The 16,162-nt window shown below is 41.3% G+C and overlaps 1 protein-coding gene across 2 annotated transcripts in view; it reads right to left on the minus strand.

Moving 5' to 3' along the window:
* The window catches only part of exoc3l4 (exocyst complex component 3-like 4), a 55,880-nt gene extending 42,065 nt beyond the window's left edge, over positions 1-13,815 (minus strand). Inside the window, exons 1-3 of one of the 2 annotated variants that reach the window (XM_030770489.1) lie at positions 13,684-13,815; positions 12,446-12,817; positions 11,918-12,061 (exon numbers count right to left, since the gene is read on the minus strand). In XM_030770489.1, coding sequence (XP_030626349.1) covers positions 11,918-12,061; positions 12,446-12,722 — 421 coding nt within the window. In that variant the 5' untranslated portion in view covers positions 12,723-12,817; positions 13,684-13,815. Of the gene's footprint in view, positions 1-11,917; positions 12,062-12,445; positions 12,886-13,683 lie in introns of both variants that reach the window. The other variant, XM_030770488.1, reaches the window with a different exon arrangement.
* Between the last annotated feature and the right edge of the window lie 2,347 nt (positions 13,816-16,162).

Below are 16,162 nucleotides of genomic sequence, written 5' to 3' on the forward strand. Positions count from 1 at the left end.
AGTGAGTGATGCAGCAGGATAATGTCCCTAAACACTGAAGTAAATCTACTATGGAATGGCTTCAAAAAAAGAAAATCTGCCTTTTGGAGTGGCCCAGTCAGAGCCCAGACCTGAATCCAATAGAGATGCTGTGGAATGACCTCAAGAGAGCTGTTCACACCAGACATCCTAAGAATATGGCTGGGCTGAAGCAGTTCTGTAAGGAAAAATGGTCCAACATTCCTCCTGAACATTGTGCAGGTCTGATCAGCATCTACCGTAAGTTCTTGTGTGAGGTTACTGCTGCCAAAGGGGGTTGGATCAGTTATTAAATCCAAGGGTTCACTCACTTTTTCCACCACCACTGTGAGTGGTTACTGGATGTTTTCAATAGTGACATGAAAGATTAAAATTGTTTGTGTGGTATTAGGTTAAGCACATTGTGTTTGTCTACACTTAGATGTAGATCAGATCACATTTTATGACAAATTAATGCAGCAAACTAGGCAATTCCAAAGAGTTCACATACTTTTTCTTGCCACTGTATACACACACACACACACACACACACACACACACACACAGCACAGTATATGCAGTATTCAACACATCAACAATTTTTTAATTCAACATATTTCCATTGCAGGTATTCATATGAAATTTAGACCAAACGTTGGTATTAGCTCAATAAAACTACAAGGCTAAAGAAACCGTAACATTCCAGTCCATAAAAAAAAGTTCTGAGCAACAAAGTGGAGTGACACAGGAAAAAAGTATTGAACATGGTAAGAAAACTAAACCATCTGATGCCACTAATATGCTCTCCTGTGCTAATTAAGAGAGTTGGGTTAGTGCATGTTGGTGTGTAATTAAGCCTACTTCCACTCTTTGAAAAAGGATTTTCCACCTCTGAATGCAAGTAAAGAAATCGTTTGTCGCCAAGCTTTCCTGCAAGAAATATCTCATGATGGGTAGAGGCAAAGAGCTCTCCCAAGACCTTTGCAACAAGATTGTTGAGCAGCATAGTAATGGTACTGGTTACCAACAGATTTCTCAACTCCTAAACGTTCCTACAAGCACCATTGGGGCCAGCATCCACAAATGGAAGGAACATCACTTGACCATCAACCTGCCACGCACAGGAGCTCCTTGCAAGATTTCTGACCGGGCAGTCAGACAGTTAGTCAGAAAAGTAGCCCAAGAGTCAAGGACCACTCGAGCAGAGCTCCAGAAAGATCTGGAAGCAGTGGGTACACCTGATAGAAAGCAAAACAATAGGCAATGCACTCCACCGCCATGGTCTCCATTCACGATCACCCTGGAAGACTCCATTACTGAAGAAAAGGCACGTTGAAGCTCATTTGAAGTTTGCTACAGAACATTCGGAGAAGCCTGTAGCACTGCATGAAAAGTGGTGTATTCGGAAATATCCGGACAAAGTAAACTTCCGCCAAACCTGCTGTTTGCCGGAGGTATTCAGATGCCCGCAGAACTTTGTTATGCAGACCTGCAAACTCCCGCAAATGTCCGAATACAGCTGTTAGACGGAGGTTTTCGGGCATCCGCGTCACCACAGTTGTTAGCTGATGGCTTGGCTTTTCAAATGCTAATAACAGTCAGTGGTCTGGGTGGGACTGGGTACAGAGGCCTGCCCCCCTTCCTCGCTGTAACTTTCTATCAGTTAGCCTATATGTAATATTAAGGCTATATTTTAATAACCACAAAAACTTGTTAGGAGTTGCATGGTGTATAATACAGCATTGGTAGGCCCATATAGCCTTTAACACTAGAAGCGCCGAGCGCCGGTCATTTGACCGCTGTGACGTCTCACTAGAAGCACCGTGCTGGTTTGACCTACTTATACCTAGAAGCACCGAGCAACGGTCATTTGACCGCAGTGACCCAAAAAAAAAATAAAATCTTTGCACTCGGTCAAATTTCAGGACCCTCCTTTCATGACTTCTCCTAGATTTGTGCGTTTTATCACCCAGCCTCCTTAAATTTTCAAAATCACCCCGGTACAAGCTAATTTAAAGCTATTGTGCTCCTATTTCTGTGAAATTGCAGTCAGCCTCGCATTCGGCCATGTTGTTTCCTGCCTTTCAAGGCTGTGATTCTCTTTTCTCCCAGCAGATGTCACAAGGGTTCGCTCGTACTAGTTTTCTGTCTTTATATATATGTCAGGGTTTTATAAATATCTATCGAGTGTTATAAGAGTTATAAATTAATACTACATAATGTGCAAAAATGATGACAAGAATTTAATAACTATGAAGCGCATTTTTGTTTCATGTAGGCCTACATGGGCGTATCAATTGTCACTCATTTTTGCACTAGCCTACTTGAACCGTGCATAATTAGTCATCATATGACTGATAGTTTGTGTGTAGACTATGGTAAGCTTTATTCTCATGTCATGACACTACATTATTTTAGAGCTGCAACAATAATTTACAATATTAAAATGCAAATGTTTTATAAAGCGGATAAACGTATAATAAACGCATTTTTGTTTCACGTACAGGGGCGTAACAAATTATTATATGACTTAGATAGTGAGCAGGAATTTTGCGAATGCTAATTCATTCAATATAATAACACCCTACACAAGAGACGGCACAGTATGGGTTGAACAAACTGCTGGCAACCCTCGGGGTAGAGCGCGAGAGTGCAATATCATGAGAGAAACCCCAAGGCCCACATGTTATGCCAAGGACAATATTACAAGTCCATTGAGCAGTTTAGTGTGTTGGATTGACACAGAAATGTGGTGAAAGATTCCGAAATACTCTGAAGCAGAAACTGATCGAAATGACGCTGATAAGCTCAAACTGCTGGTCTCCTTTATTTGAGAGGTATTAGGGGCGGTAAAAGCCTGAACCCGGACGACTACTGGTCTGCTAACGTGGGAAATCCCATTTTCAGAGACAGATGTCTCGACAGAGATTCTAAGATATCATGCGCTATCTGCGCTTTGATGACAAGAACGCAAGGGCTGCCCACCTTGTGACAGATAGATTTCGATAAAGTATTGCTTCTCACACACCTAGTGAGAACATAACTGTGGATGAACAGCTGTTCCCTATCAAGTCGTTACTGTGTCGTTTCACACAGTACATGGCCATTAAACCGGGCTAATTTGCTATTAAATTCTGGGTGGCCGCTGACGTTGAAACAAAATACATGTTGAACGCAATTCCCTATCTGGGGAAAGATGACAGTAGGCCGGCAGTAGGCTGAAAATTTCTTCACCTCGTTGGCACTGGCAAACAATCTTTTGGTCTACGTTGAAGGGAACTTCTGAGTTGGTCAGTTGACCAAGTGATTCGTGATGCAGTCATTGGTAGGGGGTTGGGATCACACCTAGGCTATTGTTCTAGGCTGTCGGTGGAATATCTCTCCACTTCAAATCTGAACACAAAACAACGAGGTACAACATTCCCTGCTTGAACAGGCTGCGTAAAAGGGATTACAGCATCCCGACACATAGGATAGCTCGAAAAGTACTTTGTTATCAAGTTCAAGATCAAGTTCAAGTTCAAGTTTATTTAGAGCCCAATATCATTGTTTACAGTCTCAAAGGGCTTTACAGGCCACAACAGTCAAATCAAAATATGACGGCACCCCCTGACTTAATCCTCATGGTGGGCAAGAAAAAACTCCCCAAAAACCCAAAAGGGAAATGGGAAAATGGGAGAAATCTTGAGAAGGACCACAGAGAGAGGAGACCTCTCCTTGGCCAGACAGGTGTGCAATCGGTGCCGACCATGTGGGCCGTTACAACTGAAAGTAAATTGGGGCATGAACAAAGGGGATGGCGATGCAGACAGGAGGCTGACAGGGGGATGAAAGATGATAACACCAGGATGGATTGGTCCACAGGGCAGGAGGAGTCAGGATCACTGGTATCTCAGGAGTAGTATGTGTGGCTCGACAGAGAGAGAGAGAGAGAGAAAGAAAGAAAGAGAGAGACACATCTATTTATTTAATTAGTGTATACAGTGAAAAATGTACTCTTTCGTGTATCTATCTTGTATAATGTTTAATTCATTCTTTCTTAAGTATTTACTGTAAATAAACGAAACAGCTGTCGATTTACCAAAAAGAAGGATTTTTTTTTTCGTGCTGTATTTTGTAACATCCATGCATATTTATGCATTTCCAAGCTGTGCCTACATTTTCTATTACATGTGTAGAATTAGATTTAGCTGAGACTCATGATAGACGGTGGTAGGGTACTCGTGGTATGAACTAGTTTTGGCCAAATCATTCTAATGCGGGAGACTAACAATAGACTATGGCACTCTATTGGGAGGGGGTTGGGAGGTGTTACTCGTAGGTTACTTGGCAGGCTAGGTGTTAGGCTACTCATAGCCCACTGAATGCCTTGAAAAATCGTAGCGTTTGCTTCTATCATGGCGTAGGATGATCTGTTAGTCGTGGTAGATAGTCACACTGCGTGAAAAGTGGTGTATTCGGAAATGTCCGGACAAAGTAAACTTCCGCTAAACCTGCTGTTTTCCAGAGGTATTCGGATGCCCGCAGAACTTTGTCTTGCGGACCTGAAAACTCCTGCAAATGTCCGAATACAGCTGTTAGACGGCAGTTTTCAGGCATCCGCGTGACCACAGTCGTTAGCTGATGGCTTGGCCTTTCAAATGCTAATAACAGTCAGTGGTCTAGGTGGGACTGGGTATAGAAGCCTGCCCCCCTTCCTCATTGTAACTTTCTATCAGTTAGACTATATGTAATATTTAGCCGATATTTTGATAACCACACAAACTTCTTAGGTATTGCATGGTGTATAATATAGCAGTGGTAGGCCCATGTAGCCTTTAATGTCATTGCTCTGTCGTGCAGCTAAATTACAATGGACACTTCAAATGGAGCATACAAAAACACACTGAAAACATAATTTAAAAAAGTCTAAATGAGAGGTTCATTAATTACATATTTGATGGTTATGCAACTGTCCTTTACTTGGGGTCAAAGGTACAGGGTGACCAGATGCAAACAGACCAAATGGGGGACAAGTAGTAAGTTTGTGTGGGACAATATGGGACATGTTACTAATGCTGAGAGATGATGTAAAACTTAGATATAATGTCAGTCTAACTGTATAAGAAACACTTGTATACACTTGTATTGGTAGACATCCAACATGCATTGGCCATTACAGGCCCATCAAAGGCAACTGTACTTAAGGAAAGCAGCAGGCATCATACAGCTCAAGTCTTTCAAGTTAAACCCCTGACCAAATCCAACTATAAGAATAAATAAAGCTCAAAATAAAATATTACATAAAAAAAACAATTTCAATGCAAATCTTTATATCAAGATAAAATCTCTATTGGATGAGAAGCATGGTCAGAAGGGATAAAAGAACTTTCCCCTTTCTTTTTGACCATGACGTCGGCTGACAGCGTTTATCTTCATATCTGTAAAGTTTTACTAAGTTTGGTTTTTGTGGCATAGCAAAGAAATTCGTCGGCCCCACAGCTGCACAGTTTGATTGACAGCCGCCACAGACTCTTGATGACCGCCCTCAGCGCTCTCCTCTCAGCCATTGGGCGAAAGCAAGGCTTTTAAAAAAACTCGCCTATGTTGCATTTTCACTGCTTTTGACATAGCGCTATTAAATAGATTAGAAACTATGCTCATGTGCGGGCGGGTAAAATAATGGATCCATATATTTTTTATTTCTGACAGTTAAAAACCAAACGACCAGCGAAAATGCGGGACATTATCTCAGTATGAGGGATGCGGGACAAAGGATACAGGACTTTAAAAAAAAAAGTTTACAGGGCATAGGAGTTTTTGTTGTTGATTCTCGCTTGTTTGTTCGGAATGTTTCTCCTCAGTACGAGGACGCGCCCCGTTTTCAAACCACCCACTTAGAATCTAAGGTTGAGTCCTGTCCAATCAGTTTTCTGTGCGTGCATGGCGTAGAGTGACAGTAACCAATAGCATTGTGTGCAACTGCAGCGCGAAATTTGCTTTGGGGAAGGGGTTACCTGTAGTAAGGTAAGGAGAAGCGAGTCACTGAAGGATTACAGAAGTTGTACTCCGTATTCTGTCGATAGTGTGCATTTTGAAGATGGCTTGCAAAAGAACACTTAACTTTTCGAACGGACAGCGGAGTGGAGAGGCTACTCGTGCGCCGGGAATATCCAATTTTTCCAATGCCGAGTCCGAACGAAAACAAACAACTGGTGTCCCCGTTAAATGCATTTTTAAGAAGATGTCTGAACAGCAGTAAACGTTCATGGAGAATGTTATTCGGCGGTTGGACAGGATGGAGTCCCATCAAAGAGGAGCAAGAGGAGTCTGCCCGAGAAAAGAAGCCGAGCGGGGAATAACTCTGATTCGGTAAGTTTATTTCTGTAGCCTTCTGGCTTTCGTCTTTGACTGCCGCGCATTCTGATACGTTCACATTTCTTTATCTGCTTTATCCCTTAATGTGGTTGAATTTAACTCTTGTATTAATTTTGCTTCTACAGGAAGCTGTGCAGATAATGCATAATGCTGAAAACAACACGCACAGATATGATCCACGGACAAGGTAGGACAGCGTGTTTTGTTGGTAGACTATATCGTCGCGATTGTTTCAAAACAATGCTTGGAATTCTAAACGAACTTTTAATCAATCTTCCTTTCTTCTCCGCTTTTTTTTCTCTCTCTAGCATCCTGAAAGACCGATTGAGACTATTCGAAAGAGTTACCGGGTGAATCCAGAGAACAAAGAGGGGGGCAGGATCGCCACTCGAACGAGGCAAAGGAGGAGAAGAGTAAGTCAAAACATCATTTCCCTAGTAGTTCTTAGATTTTTTCTCCATTTGCTATTTTCAGTGATCTAATTTCTGTTTTCACTGTGTTTTGCATCTGCTCAAGGCCAGAGCTAGTGTTCTTTAAACTGAGGAAGAGGCTGCCATATGGAGGACCGCATCAGTAGATATAATTTCTGAAGGGGACTCCGCCATCTTGGATGGAAGGCCAGCGTGGGTCCTCCCGCCTACCACAGAGTTGGGGTGCTACAGAATAGAGACCACGGAAGCTGGGTTGTTCTTGGGAATGCTCAACATTTAGAGTTTCATTTATGCTCCCAAAAGCATTTGTATTATATACTATGATATTACAGTATATTCTGTTCTAATGTATTCTATTCTGTTATATATTGTACATTGATTATATATATATATAAAATTGTCAATTTATATGCCTTATATTATACTATATTTGCTTTATTTATAATAAAATTTGTGTAATTCATTTTTGTTTGCCAGACTATCTATACAATCTACCTATGAAGATAAAACAACACCACCACCAATAATAATAATATTAATAATAATAATAATAATTATTATATAAACCATATGAATTCATGTCTGGGGACACACAATGGACCAATGGGGAAGGGTTTTAGAGGAGGGGCAAGACATTGCTCCACCAATCCAAAGAAAGACTTTTGACCAATTGCAGGATACATGGTGGCCCAAGGTGTGAAGTGCAATTGTTCCCTTCCAAGCACCCCCAAGGGATTATTCAGCATGGCAACTAAGGGCTCTAGGCAGACCCCAAACACGGTACATATTCAGGAGTTTTCCATGCCGCGTAACAGAGCTGCAAACTGCCGGATACAGCCGATAATCTGTGGAGTATCCGGGAATATACAGGAGTATTCCAGGCCGAATACACCTCTTTTCACGCAGTGTCAGTTTATTAAAATGCAAGTGTAAAGCTTGATATGCTCGGCTGGGCTTATTATGTGGTATAAGCGATAATTTCATGGAGACAGACGAGTCTACTTCTCCAGCGCCACGCAAAGCAGTCTCACACTCTAAACTTCTACAAGTTTTGATTTACACGCATTGTAATTCTCAACCAATTACGGTCTGTCTTGTCATTCCGATAGGTTGTTCTACTGAGTAAGCATAAAGTCCAGTTTATAGCTTATTCCGTCACCCAACATGTCGCCCAACAATTAGAATGTCCAAATCTGTAATCGCTCCCTACAATAGTTAATTTACAATCACAATTGTCTCTATTTTTTGCACTACCTGGACCGTGCCCTTACAATAAATTAATCACTAGGGACAATGACGTGATCATTGTCAGTCAACAACTGAATGTTGATAAAGTCGGGCTACACGTTTACAGAGCAACCGCAGTCTCCGCAGACAACTCGCAACGTGTGTGACATCCCTTATAATAAACTAATTCTCCAAGGTAGAAGATTAAATACTAAAAAACAAATACTATGAAAAAGTTGCCTGAACTATTCTTGTTCAGATGGTTTTCTCAATTGAATTTGATCAAGACTTCTTCCGGAATTTATGCCATTGAATACTTATTTGTGGCAACCATGTTATCAAAACATTAGGCTGAATGATGGAAGGGCTGGACAACAAACGTTCTAATGAAATAATAACCGACTATTAACACTGAAATGAATAATACATTGGCCGAACGCGAGTTGATCTTGTAAGCAAACTATTTGCTTTGTGCAAGAAGTGCCATCTAGCGATCATTATGTGTCAGTAACAGTGTCCTTGTCTAATGACTTGGTGGTCTTTTCACTGCCTAGCCACGCTAGAAGTAGGTAAAACCAGCACGGCGCTCCTAGTAGGTAGTCGCAGCGATCAAATGACCGGTACTCGGCGCTTCAAGGTATAAGTAGGTCAAACCGGTGCAGCGCTTCTAGTGTTAATGTCATGGCACTATCGTGCAGCTAAATTAAGATGGACTCTTGAAATGGAGCATACAAAAACACACTGAAAACATCATTTAAAAAAAAAGTCTAAATGAGAGGTTCATTAAGTAGTAAGTAGTAAGTTTGTGTGGGACAATGTGGGACATGTTACCAATGCTGAGAGATAAGGTAAAACTTAGATATAATGTCTATCTAACTGAATAAGAAACATTAGTATACACTTGTATTGATAGACATCGAACATGCATTGGCCAGGCCCATCAAAGGCAACTGTACTTAAGGAAAGCAGCAGGCATCATACAGCTCAAGTCTTTCAAGTTAAACCCCTGACCAAATCCTACTATAAGAATAAATAAGGCTCAAAATAAAATACGACATAAAATAAAACAATTTCAGTGCAAATCTTTATATCAAGCCAAAATCTCTATTGGATGAGTAGCATGGTCAGAGGGGATAAAAGATCTTTTTCTTTTCTTTTTGACCATGATGTCGGCTGACAGCATTTACCTTCATATCTGTAAAGTTTTACTAAGTTTGGTTTTTGTGACATAGCAAATAAATTCATTGGCCCAACAGCTACACAGTTTGATTGACGGCCGCCACAGCCTCTTGAAGACTGCCCTCAATGCTCTCCTCTAAGCCACTGGGTGAAAGCAAGGCTTTTAAAAAAACTCAGCTATGTTGCATTTTTACTGCTTTTAACGTAGCGCTATTAGAAACTATGCCGCAACGGCATAAGCGGCTCTTGTGCCGGGCGGATAAAAGAATGGATCCATTCATTCTTATTTCTGACAGTTAAAAACCAAACGACCAGCGAAAATGCGGGACATTATTTCAATATGAAGGATGCGGGACAAAGGATACAGGAGATTTTTTAAAAAGTTTACAGGGTTCAGGAGTTTTTGTTGTTGTTGTTGTTCCTTGCTTGTTTGTTTGGAATGTTTCTCCTCAGTATGAGGATGCGCCCCATTTTCAAACCACCGACTCAGAATCAAAGGTTGAGTCCTGTCCAGTCAGTTTTCTGTGCGTGCATGGGGTAGAGTGACAATAACCAATAGCATTGTGTGCAACTACAGCGCGAAATTTGCTTTGGGGAAGGGGTTACCTGTGTGTAGGAGAAGCAAGTCACTGAAGGATTACAGAAGTTGTACTCTGTATTCTGTTGATAGTGTGCATTTTGAAGATGGCTTGCAAAAGAAGACTTGAGTTTTCGAACGGACAGCGGAGTGGAGAGGCTACTCGTGCGCCGGGAATATCCAATTTTTCCTACGCCGAGTCCGAACGAAAACAAACAACTGGTGTCCCCGTTAAATACATTTTTTAAGAAGATGTCTGAACAGCAGTAAACGTTCACGGAGAATGTTATTCGGTGGTTGGACAGGATGGAGTCCCATCAAAGAGGCGCAAGAGGAGTCTGCTCAAAAAAAGAAGACGAGCGGGAAATAACTGTTTCGGTAAGTTTATTTCTGTAGCCCTCTGGCTTTTGTCTTTGACTGCCACACATTCTGATACGTTCGCATTTCTTTATCTGCTTTATCCCTTAATGTGGCTGAATTTAACTCTTGTACTAATTTTGCTTCTACAGAAAGCTGTGTGGAGAATGCTATATGCTGAAAACAACACACACACACACACACAAGGTAAGACAACGTGTTTTGTTGGTAGGCTATATCATCGCGATTGTTTCATAGCAGTGCCTGGAATTCTAAACAAACTTTTAATCTATCTTCCTTTCTTCTCCACTTTTTTTTCTCTCTAGCATCCTGCAAGACCTATTGAGACTATTCGAAAGAGTTACAGGATGAACCAAGAAGGGAATCTAAAGAACAAAGAGGGGGGCAGGATCGCCACTCGAACGAGGCAAAGGAGGAGAAGAGTAAGTCAAAACATCATTTCCTCAGTAGTTCTTAGACTTTTTCTCTGTTTGCTATTTTCAATGATCTAATTTCTGTTTTCACTGTGTTTTGCAGCTGCACAAGGCCAGAGTTAGTGTTCTTTAAACTGAGGAAGAGGCTGCCATATGGAGGACCGCATCAGCAGATATAATTTCTGAAGAGGAGGACGCCATCTTGGGTGGAAGGCCAGCGTGGGTCCTCCCGCCTAGCACAGAGTTGTCTGCACTGTGTGGGGTGCTACAGAATAGATTGGACAAAGACCAAAAACATGTTGTGAATCACCATGCATGAGTTGGTGCGGATAGATTCACAATGGAGACCACGGAGGTCCAGGCAGACCCCCAAACCTGGTACATATTCAGGAGTATTCCATGCCGCGTAACAGAGCTGCAAACTGCCGGATACAGCTGATTATCTGTGGAGTACCCGGGAATATACAGGAGTATTCCAGTCCGGATATACCTCTTTTCATGCAGTGTAGATTACTGGGAGAGTGTAGTCTGGTTGGATGAGACAAAAATCTAACATTTTGGCAACAATACAACGTGCCATGTTTGGAGAAATGGGTATGATCTGCGTATGATCTTAAAAATACCATACCTACAATGAAGTTTGGAGGTGGAAGCATCATGGTACAGGGCTGTTTCTCGTCACATGGCACTGGTGGAATCCAAATTATCGAAAGGAAGATGAATGGAGCCATGTACTAGGAAATTCTTGAGAAGAATCTGTTGCCATCCAAAAGGATGATGAGGATGAGACGTGGATGGATCTTCAAGCAGGACAATGATCCAAAACATACTGCAAAGGAGACTCTCAACTGGTTCAAGGGAGAAAATAAAGGCACTGGACTGGCCAAGTCAATCGCCAGACTTAAGTCCAATAGAAAATTTGTGGAAGGACCTGAAGATCAAGATTCACCAGCCGGACCCCCGGAATCTTCGAGATTTAAAGACTGCCTATGTTGAAGAATGGGCCAAAAACCCACCTGATCACTGTAAGAGATTATTATTTTCATACAGGAAGCATCTTGAAGCTGTCACTGGAAACACCGGGTTCTCCACCAAGTATTAAATATATTTCAGTTAACATGTTCAATACTTATTTCCTGTGTCATTCCCCTTTATTGCACATATTTTATTATGGATTGGAGTGTTGCAATTTCTTTAGCTGTGTAGTTTTATTGAGTTAATACCAATGCCTAGACTAAATTTCATGTGAACAGCTGCAATGGAAATATGTGGAATTGAAAAACTGCTGATGTGTTGAATACTTATTTCCCCCACTGTATATCCATGCATACTGTTTATTGTTTAAATGTTGTATTTACCTGACTGAGTTCTGTAGTGCTTGGGCTGAGACTTTGGACTTCGGGGGCTCTGGGGACTTCGGGGGCTCTGGGGACTTCGGGGGCTCTGGGGACTTTGGGCAGGGTCAGTTGTATCATTCTTGGAGGAGGGCTCCATACTCAAACCTTAAAGGGGGGGCATTGGTGGTCAAGTTGACAGTTTTAATTATTCAAAGCATCTCAGAGTACATCAGAGATAAGCACAACTGTTTGTGATAGTATCCATTTGGTTAGTATGATGTGATCTCAGTTCACTTTCTATTCAAACCACGACCTATCACTGGAAATCAGGTACAAATGTACTGAAACTGACAAGTAAAACTGATCTTATTGCTACTCTCTTTATCACTAGTATGTTATAAAATGCATAATTATCATCATTTATATTATTAGTTGGTGTTATTCTTCATCCCATAGGTCAACTGCCCTTTCCGCCACTGACCTTGGTAGTCTAGATTTGTAACATCAACATTTTCACTTGTCATAACACAAGGAGTTAATAAGTCTTACTTGGTGAGGTCTTAGCATCAATGGCATCACACAGGTCATTGCCTTGATTCTCTGTCCCTGCTTTGCCTTTTGATCCCTTTTTCTGCAAGGTCAGGTAGTCTCTAGGCAGTCTCAAGCTCCTTCTGAATGACTCCATGACTCCAAATCTCTTATTTTTGGCAGGACCGTCCACCTCTATTTGTCCGTTTTCAGGCTCTTTGGCGTCAGGTGAACCCTGGTCTTGATCATCATCCTCCCTGAACATCCCAGCTAATTCCTCACTCTCCTTTCCTGCCATCCCACTTCTTCTTAGCACAGAGGTGTTTGAAACACCAACAGAAAAACAGGCTAGATGTTTTCACGTCAGTGTGCCGAGAGCGTGTTGGGTTTCTCCTGTTTGCACAGACAGCACGATTTTGGGAGGTTTTTTGTTTACTGACAACATGCCATTTCCCTGCAAGCTGAAAATGGGCAGTGAACAAATGTTGCTATGACATTCAGAAGAATCCGACCTATGTATAGTCCAGAGTCTCATATCAAAAACTGGGATTGTGGCTCAGAATATGAGATTACAAATCTCATCAGCATTACGTATACAGGAAAACACTGAAAAACCTCACTCACATATTGGTTCAGTTGTGCCTCGCATTAATGACCAATTTTTAATAAAATATTAAACTGAATTCAGATTGCAAAAAGGGTATTCAGATTGAGTAACTCAAGAAAACCAATTTTGAAAACAGTTAAGAATTTGAATTACAACTTTTAACTTGGAGACAAAACTTCCAGGTCATATCTACACATTCCTGCAGTGACACACACACACACAGCCGTCATTGACTGCCTTGGTGCAGACACACGAAAGCTTGTTTAGACCTGCCAACTGTGAAACTCCGATCTCATCAAAGCAACCACCTGTAACACGAATAGGAACTATGGCCGATAATGCCCAATAAGATCTCAACAACTTCGTAAAGGACGTCAACACAAACCTTTAGAGTTGTACAGAAGCCAACATTACATAAAGGCAGGCAACCTATTTCGTTTGTTTGTTTTTATACCACTGACATCCTGAAATAAAAGCTACAATGTACGATTAACACAGATATAGTTTGTACAGACAGTATGCACGGAAGAGCGCTTAGTCAACGAAGTGGCTTTATAGTTTGTTTGTTTCGCACGTGATTATAGTTTACACTCACTTCAGCACAATGTCGATTGCAAGGTCAATTAATTCTCCTGGAATTAAAAATACATACCTTAGTTCGACGTTTTTAGCTTGTTTCTCTTGTATACGATCGCTTTGGTTGTGCGATGGTTTCAATCTAGCAGTTGTAAGTGAAACTACAATGTTTGCCCTTCGGCTGTACAGCCGGGTACCTTTGCAGTCACCTATGGACTCGCGAACTGGCGTTCACAGTTGAACGCGAGTACCTGTATGTCGGAAGACAGTTCCGTTCATGTACTGTCTGCCTGATTTAGGCAAATAACAAAAATATGTTAATCTTGCCGGTGTAACACCAGTCATTCAGCAATTTTGGTAACGGAGGCAGATTCTCACCAACACTATGTCAGGAGGAGTTTTTTGGCGTTCTTTTTGTTTTTGTTTTTTTTTTTTTTTGCTCTGCGTTTACCAGTCGTGTAGAATGGACTCATGATCACACGAAAAATAGATGTTTATTCATTGATTTTTTTTAATGACCGTCAGACCTGCAGATTTACACCTTACACCTGAGCACGCCAGGTGATATTAGTGCACTTACAGACGCACAAGTACTTATACATACCCGTACACACTGATAGGCTACCTATCACCTTCCTTTCATTCTTTAAGCACCAGACTTCTCATCCTGTCAACACGTAACATTTGGGAATGACCAGTGTGCTAAAGCTTATTCTTGTAGTTTTACTTGGCTGTCCATTTTGTTGTTGCAACGAACAAAGGTAATCATACTTTGACATCCAAATATTAAAATAAACTGAAATTAAATCAAATTTATCCACAGCCATACGGAGCTCGCGCGGTGTTTTCAGGAAACAACAGTTCCCGTATCTTGTGGCCACGCATTATTAAGACGTGGCCATTATTTAATTATCACGTTCCCACGCTTTATTAACTCGTGGCCACGACATAATTTCCCACGCCTTACTATCCCTTCGCCAAGAAATATTTCCCCATCAGTGTCACCAGGGGGGGTCCTTAGCAATGAGAGCACCGATTCCTTAAGCGGGGAATCTCCGAGCTCCTGCCTGTGTTCTCTGAGTGAATATGGCTTTCTGTAGCTAAAATTGGTGGTGTGCCAGGAGAGGGCTTGTCACGCGTTTGAAGTATAATATTTGAACTATTTTAACATGGTTGAGGAAAAGAATCTGACAGATACCATAATGCACTTACACTTCAGTACAGTCAGTGGCGGTAATACCCATTTCTGTTGTCCGGATGCTGCCAGTAAAATCCAAAGAAGAAGAGATTCTACCTGTTTCCGTGGACAGCCAGCTCCTGAATTGAGACGGTGAGTAGGCGTGAGCGACGCGGTCATTCTCATTCGATAGGCTATCATTGAAGTGTTCAGGGTGTTAGTATTGTCAGCCTTCATCCCATTACCCATTACTGAATACTGCTGTTGGACGGGACAGCCGTCAGTCATTCTGTAATTCAAAACGAATAATAGCCTACATGCATTTACGATAACACAATTTACTCCTTAAACTTTTTTAAGTGTAAATACAGTTTTCCTTTATTTGATTACAGTTTTTAAACCCCAATATGCACTGTAAATTAAATGTTAACCTTTTGGAATGAGGTTGTCGGGGATGCATGTAAGATCATTCAATTTCACTGCCTTGGTATTCTAAAGCAAATAAAAATACATAGACTGTGTAATCTGTGTGTCATTTATTGAGTTACTCTTGTGGATGGTTGTAAAGCAAATTTGTGTAACAAAAATTCTCTATTTTAACAATGTCTTAAATTTCAGGGGCATCTGGTGAAAGGAGCTTGTCTGGTAAACATAAGGCTAAAAATAATACAAGGGGATTTCCACTAACCGTGCATACTAAATTGAAAATGGCTACATTTCATCTATATATGGACTGTCTCTGCAGCCAAGAACTGACTGTCTAATGGTAAGGTTGCCCAGAATGTTTCAGTACAGCAGTCTGAGGGGTTTGATAAAAGACAATAGTGGCGTGGAAATACAGGAGATCTTTTCAGCAAATAGTAATATAACCATGATTATATTACCATTTATGCTGTGCACTAAAACACTGTACTTACAAAACTGCATAAGTCTCACATGCTATTTTCACACTTTATGAAGCCAGATAGATGTTTTTCACCCTTTCAGGCAACAGTGGAGATTTTCAGTAGAAGTAATCCACGGACCATGAAACAGGCATTAATGTACTGGTTGGGCTGTTCTCCCTGTGTGGGCTCATTCCCTACAATATGAAGAAGACAGTCAAAACAGGGAAGTAAGCCTGCTGACTTATTTTACAGGGAAACAACTCTGCTGACTTAGCTTACCACTAACTGTCCAACTAAGACTGATGAGTAATGTTCCAGAATGTTACACGGTACACTAATGTCCTCCCTCTACATCACGAAATGGAAGTGCCTTGGCACTTCAAAACTCATGAACCACAACTCTGAGGACACATACTGTATAACAATATACTTTTGTATAATTTTGTGTCTCTTGTCCACCATGTGCATACACACACACACACACACGTCAG

The sequence above is a fragment of the Chanos chanos genome, chromosome 4 (genome assembly GCF_902362185.1).
Source record: "Chanos chanos chromosome 4, fChaCha1.1, whole genome shotgun sequence".
Taxonomy (NCBI): domain Eukaryota; kingdom Metazoa; phylum Chordata; class Actinopteri; order Gonorynchiformes; family Chanidae; genus Chanos; species Chanos chanos.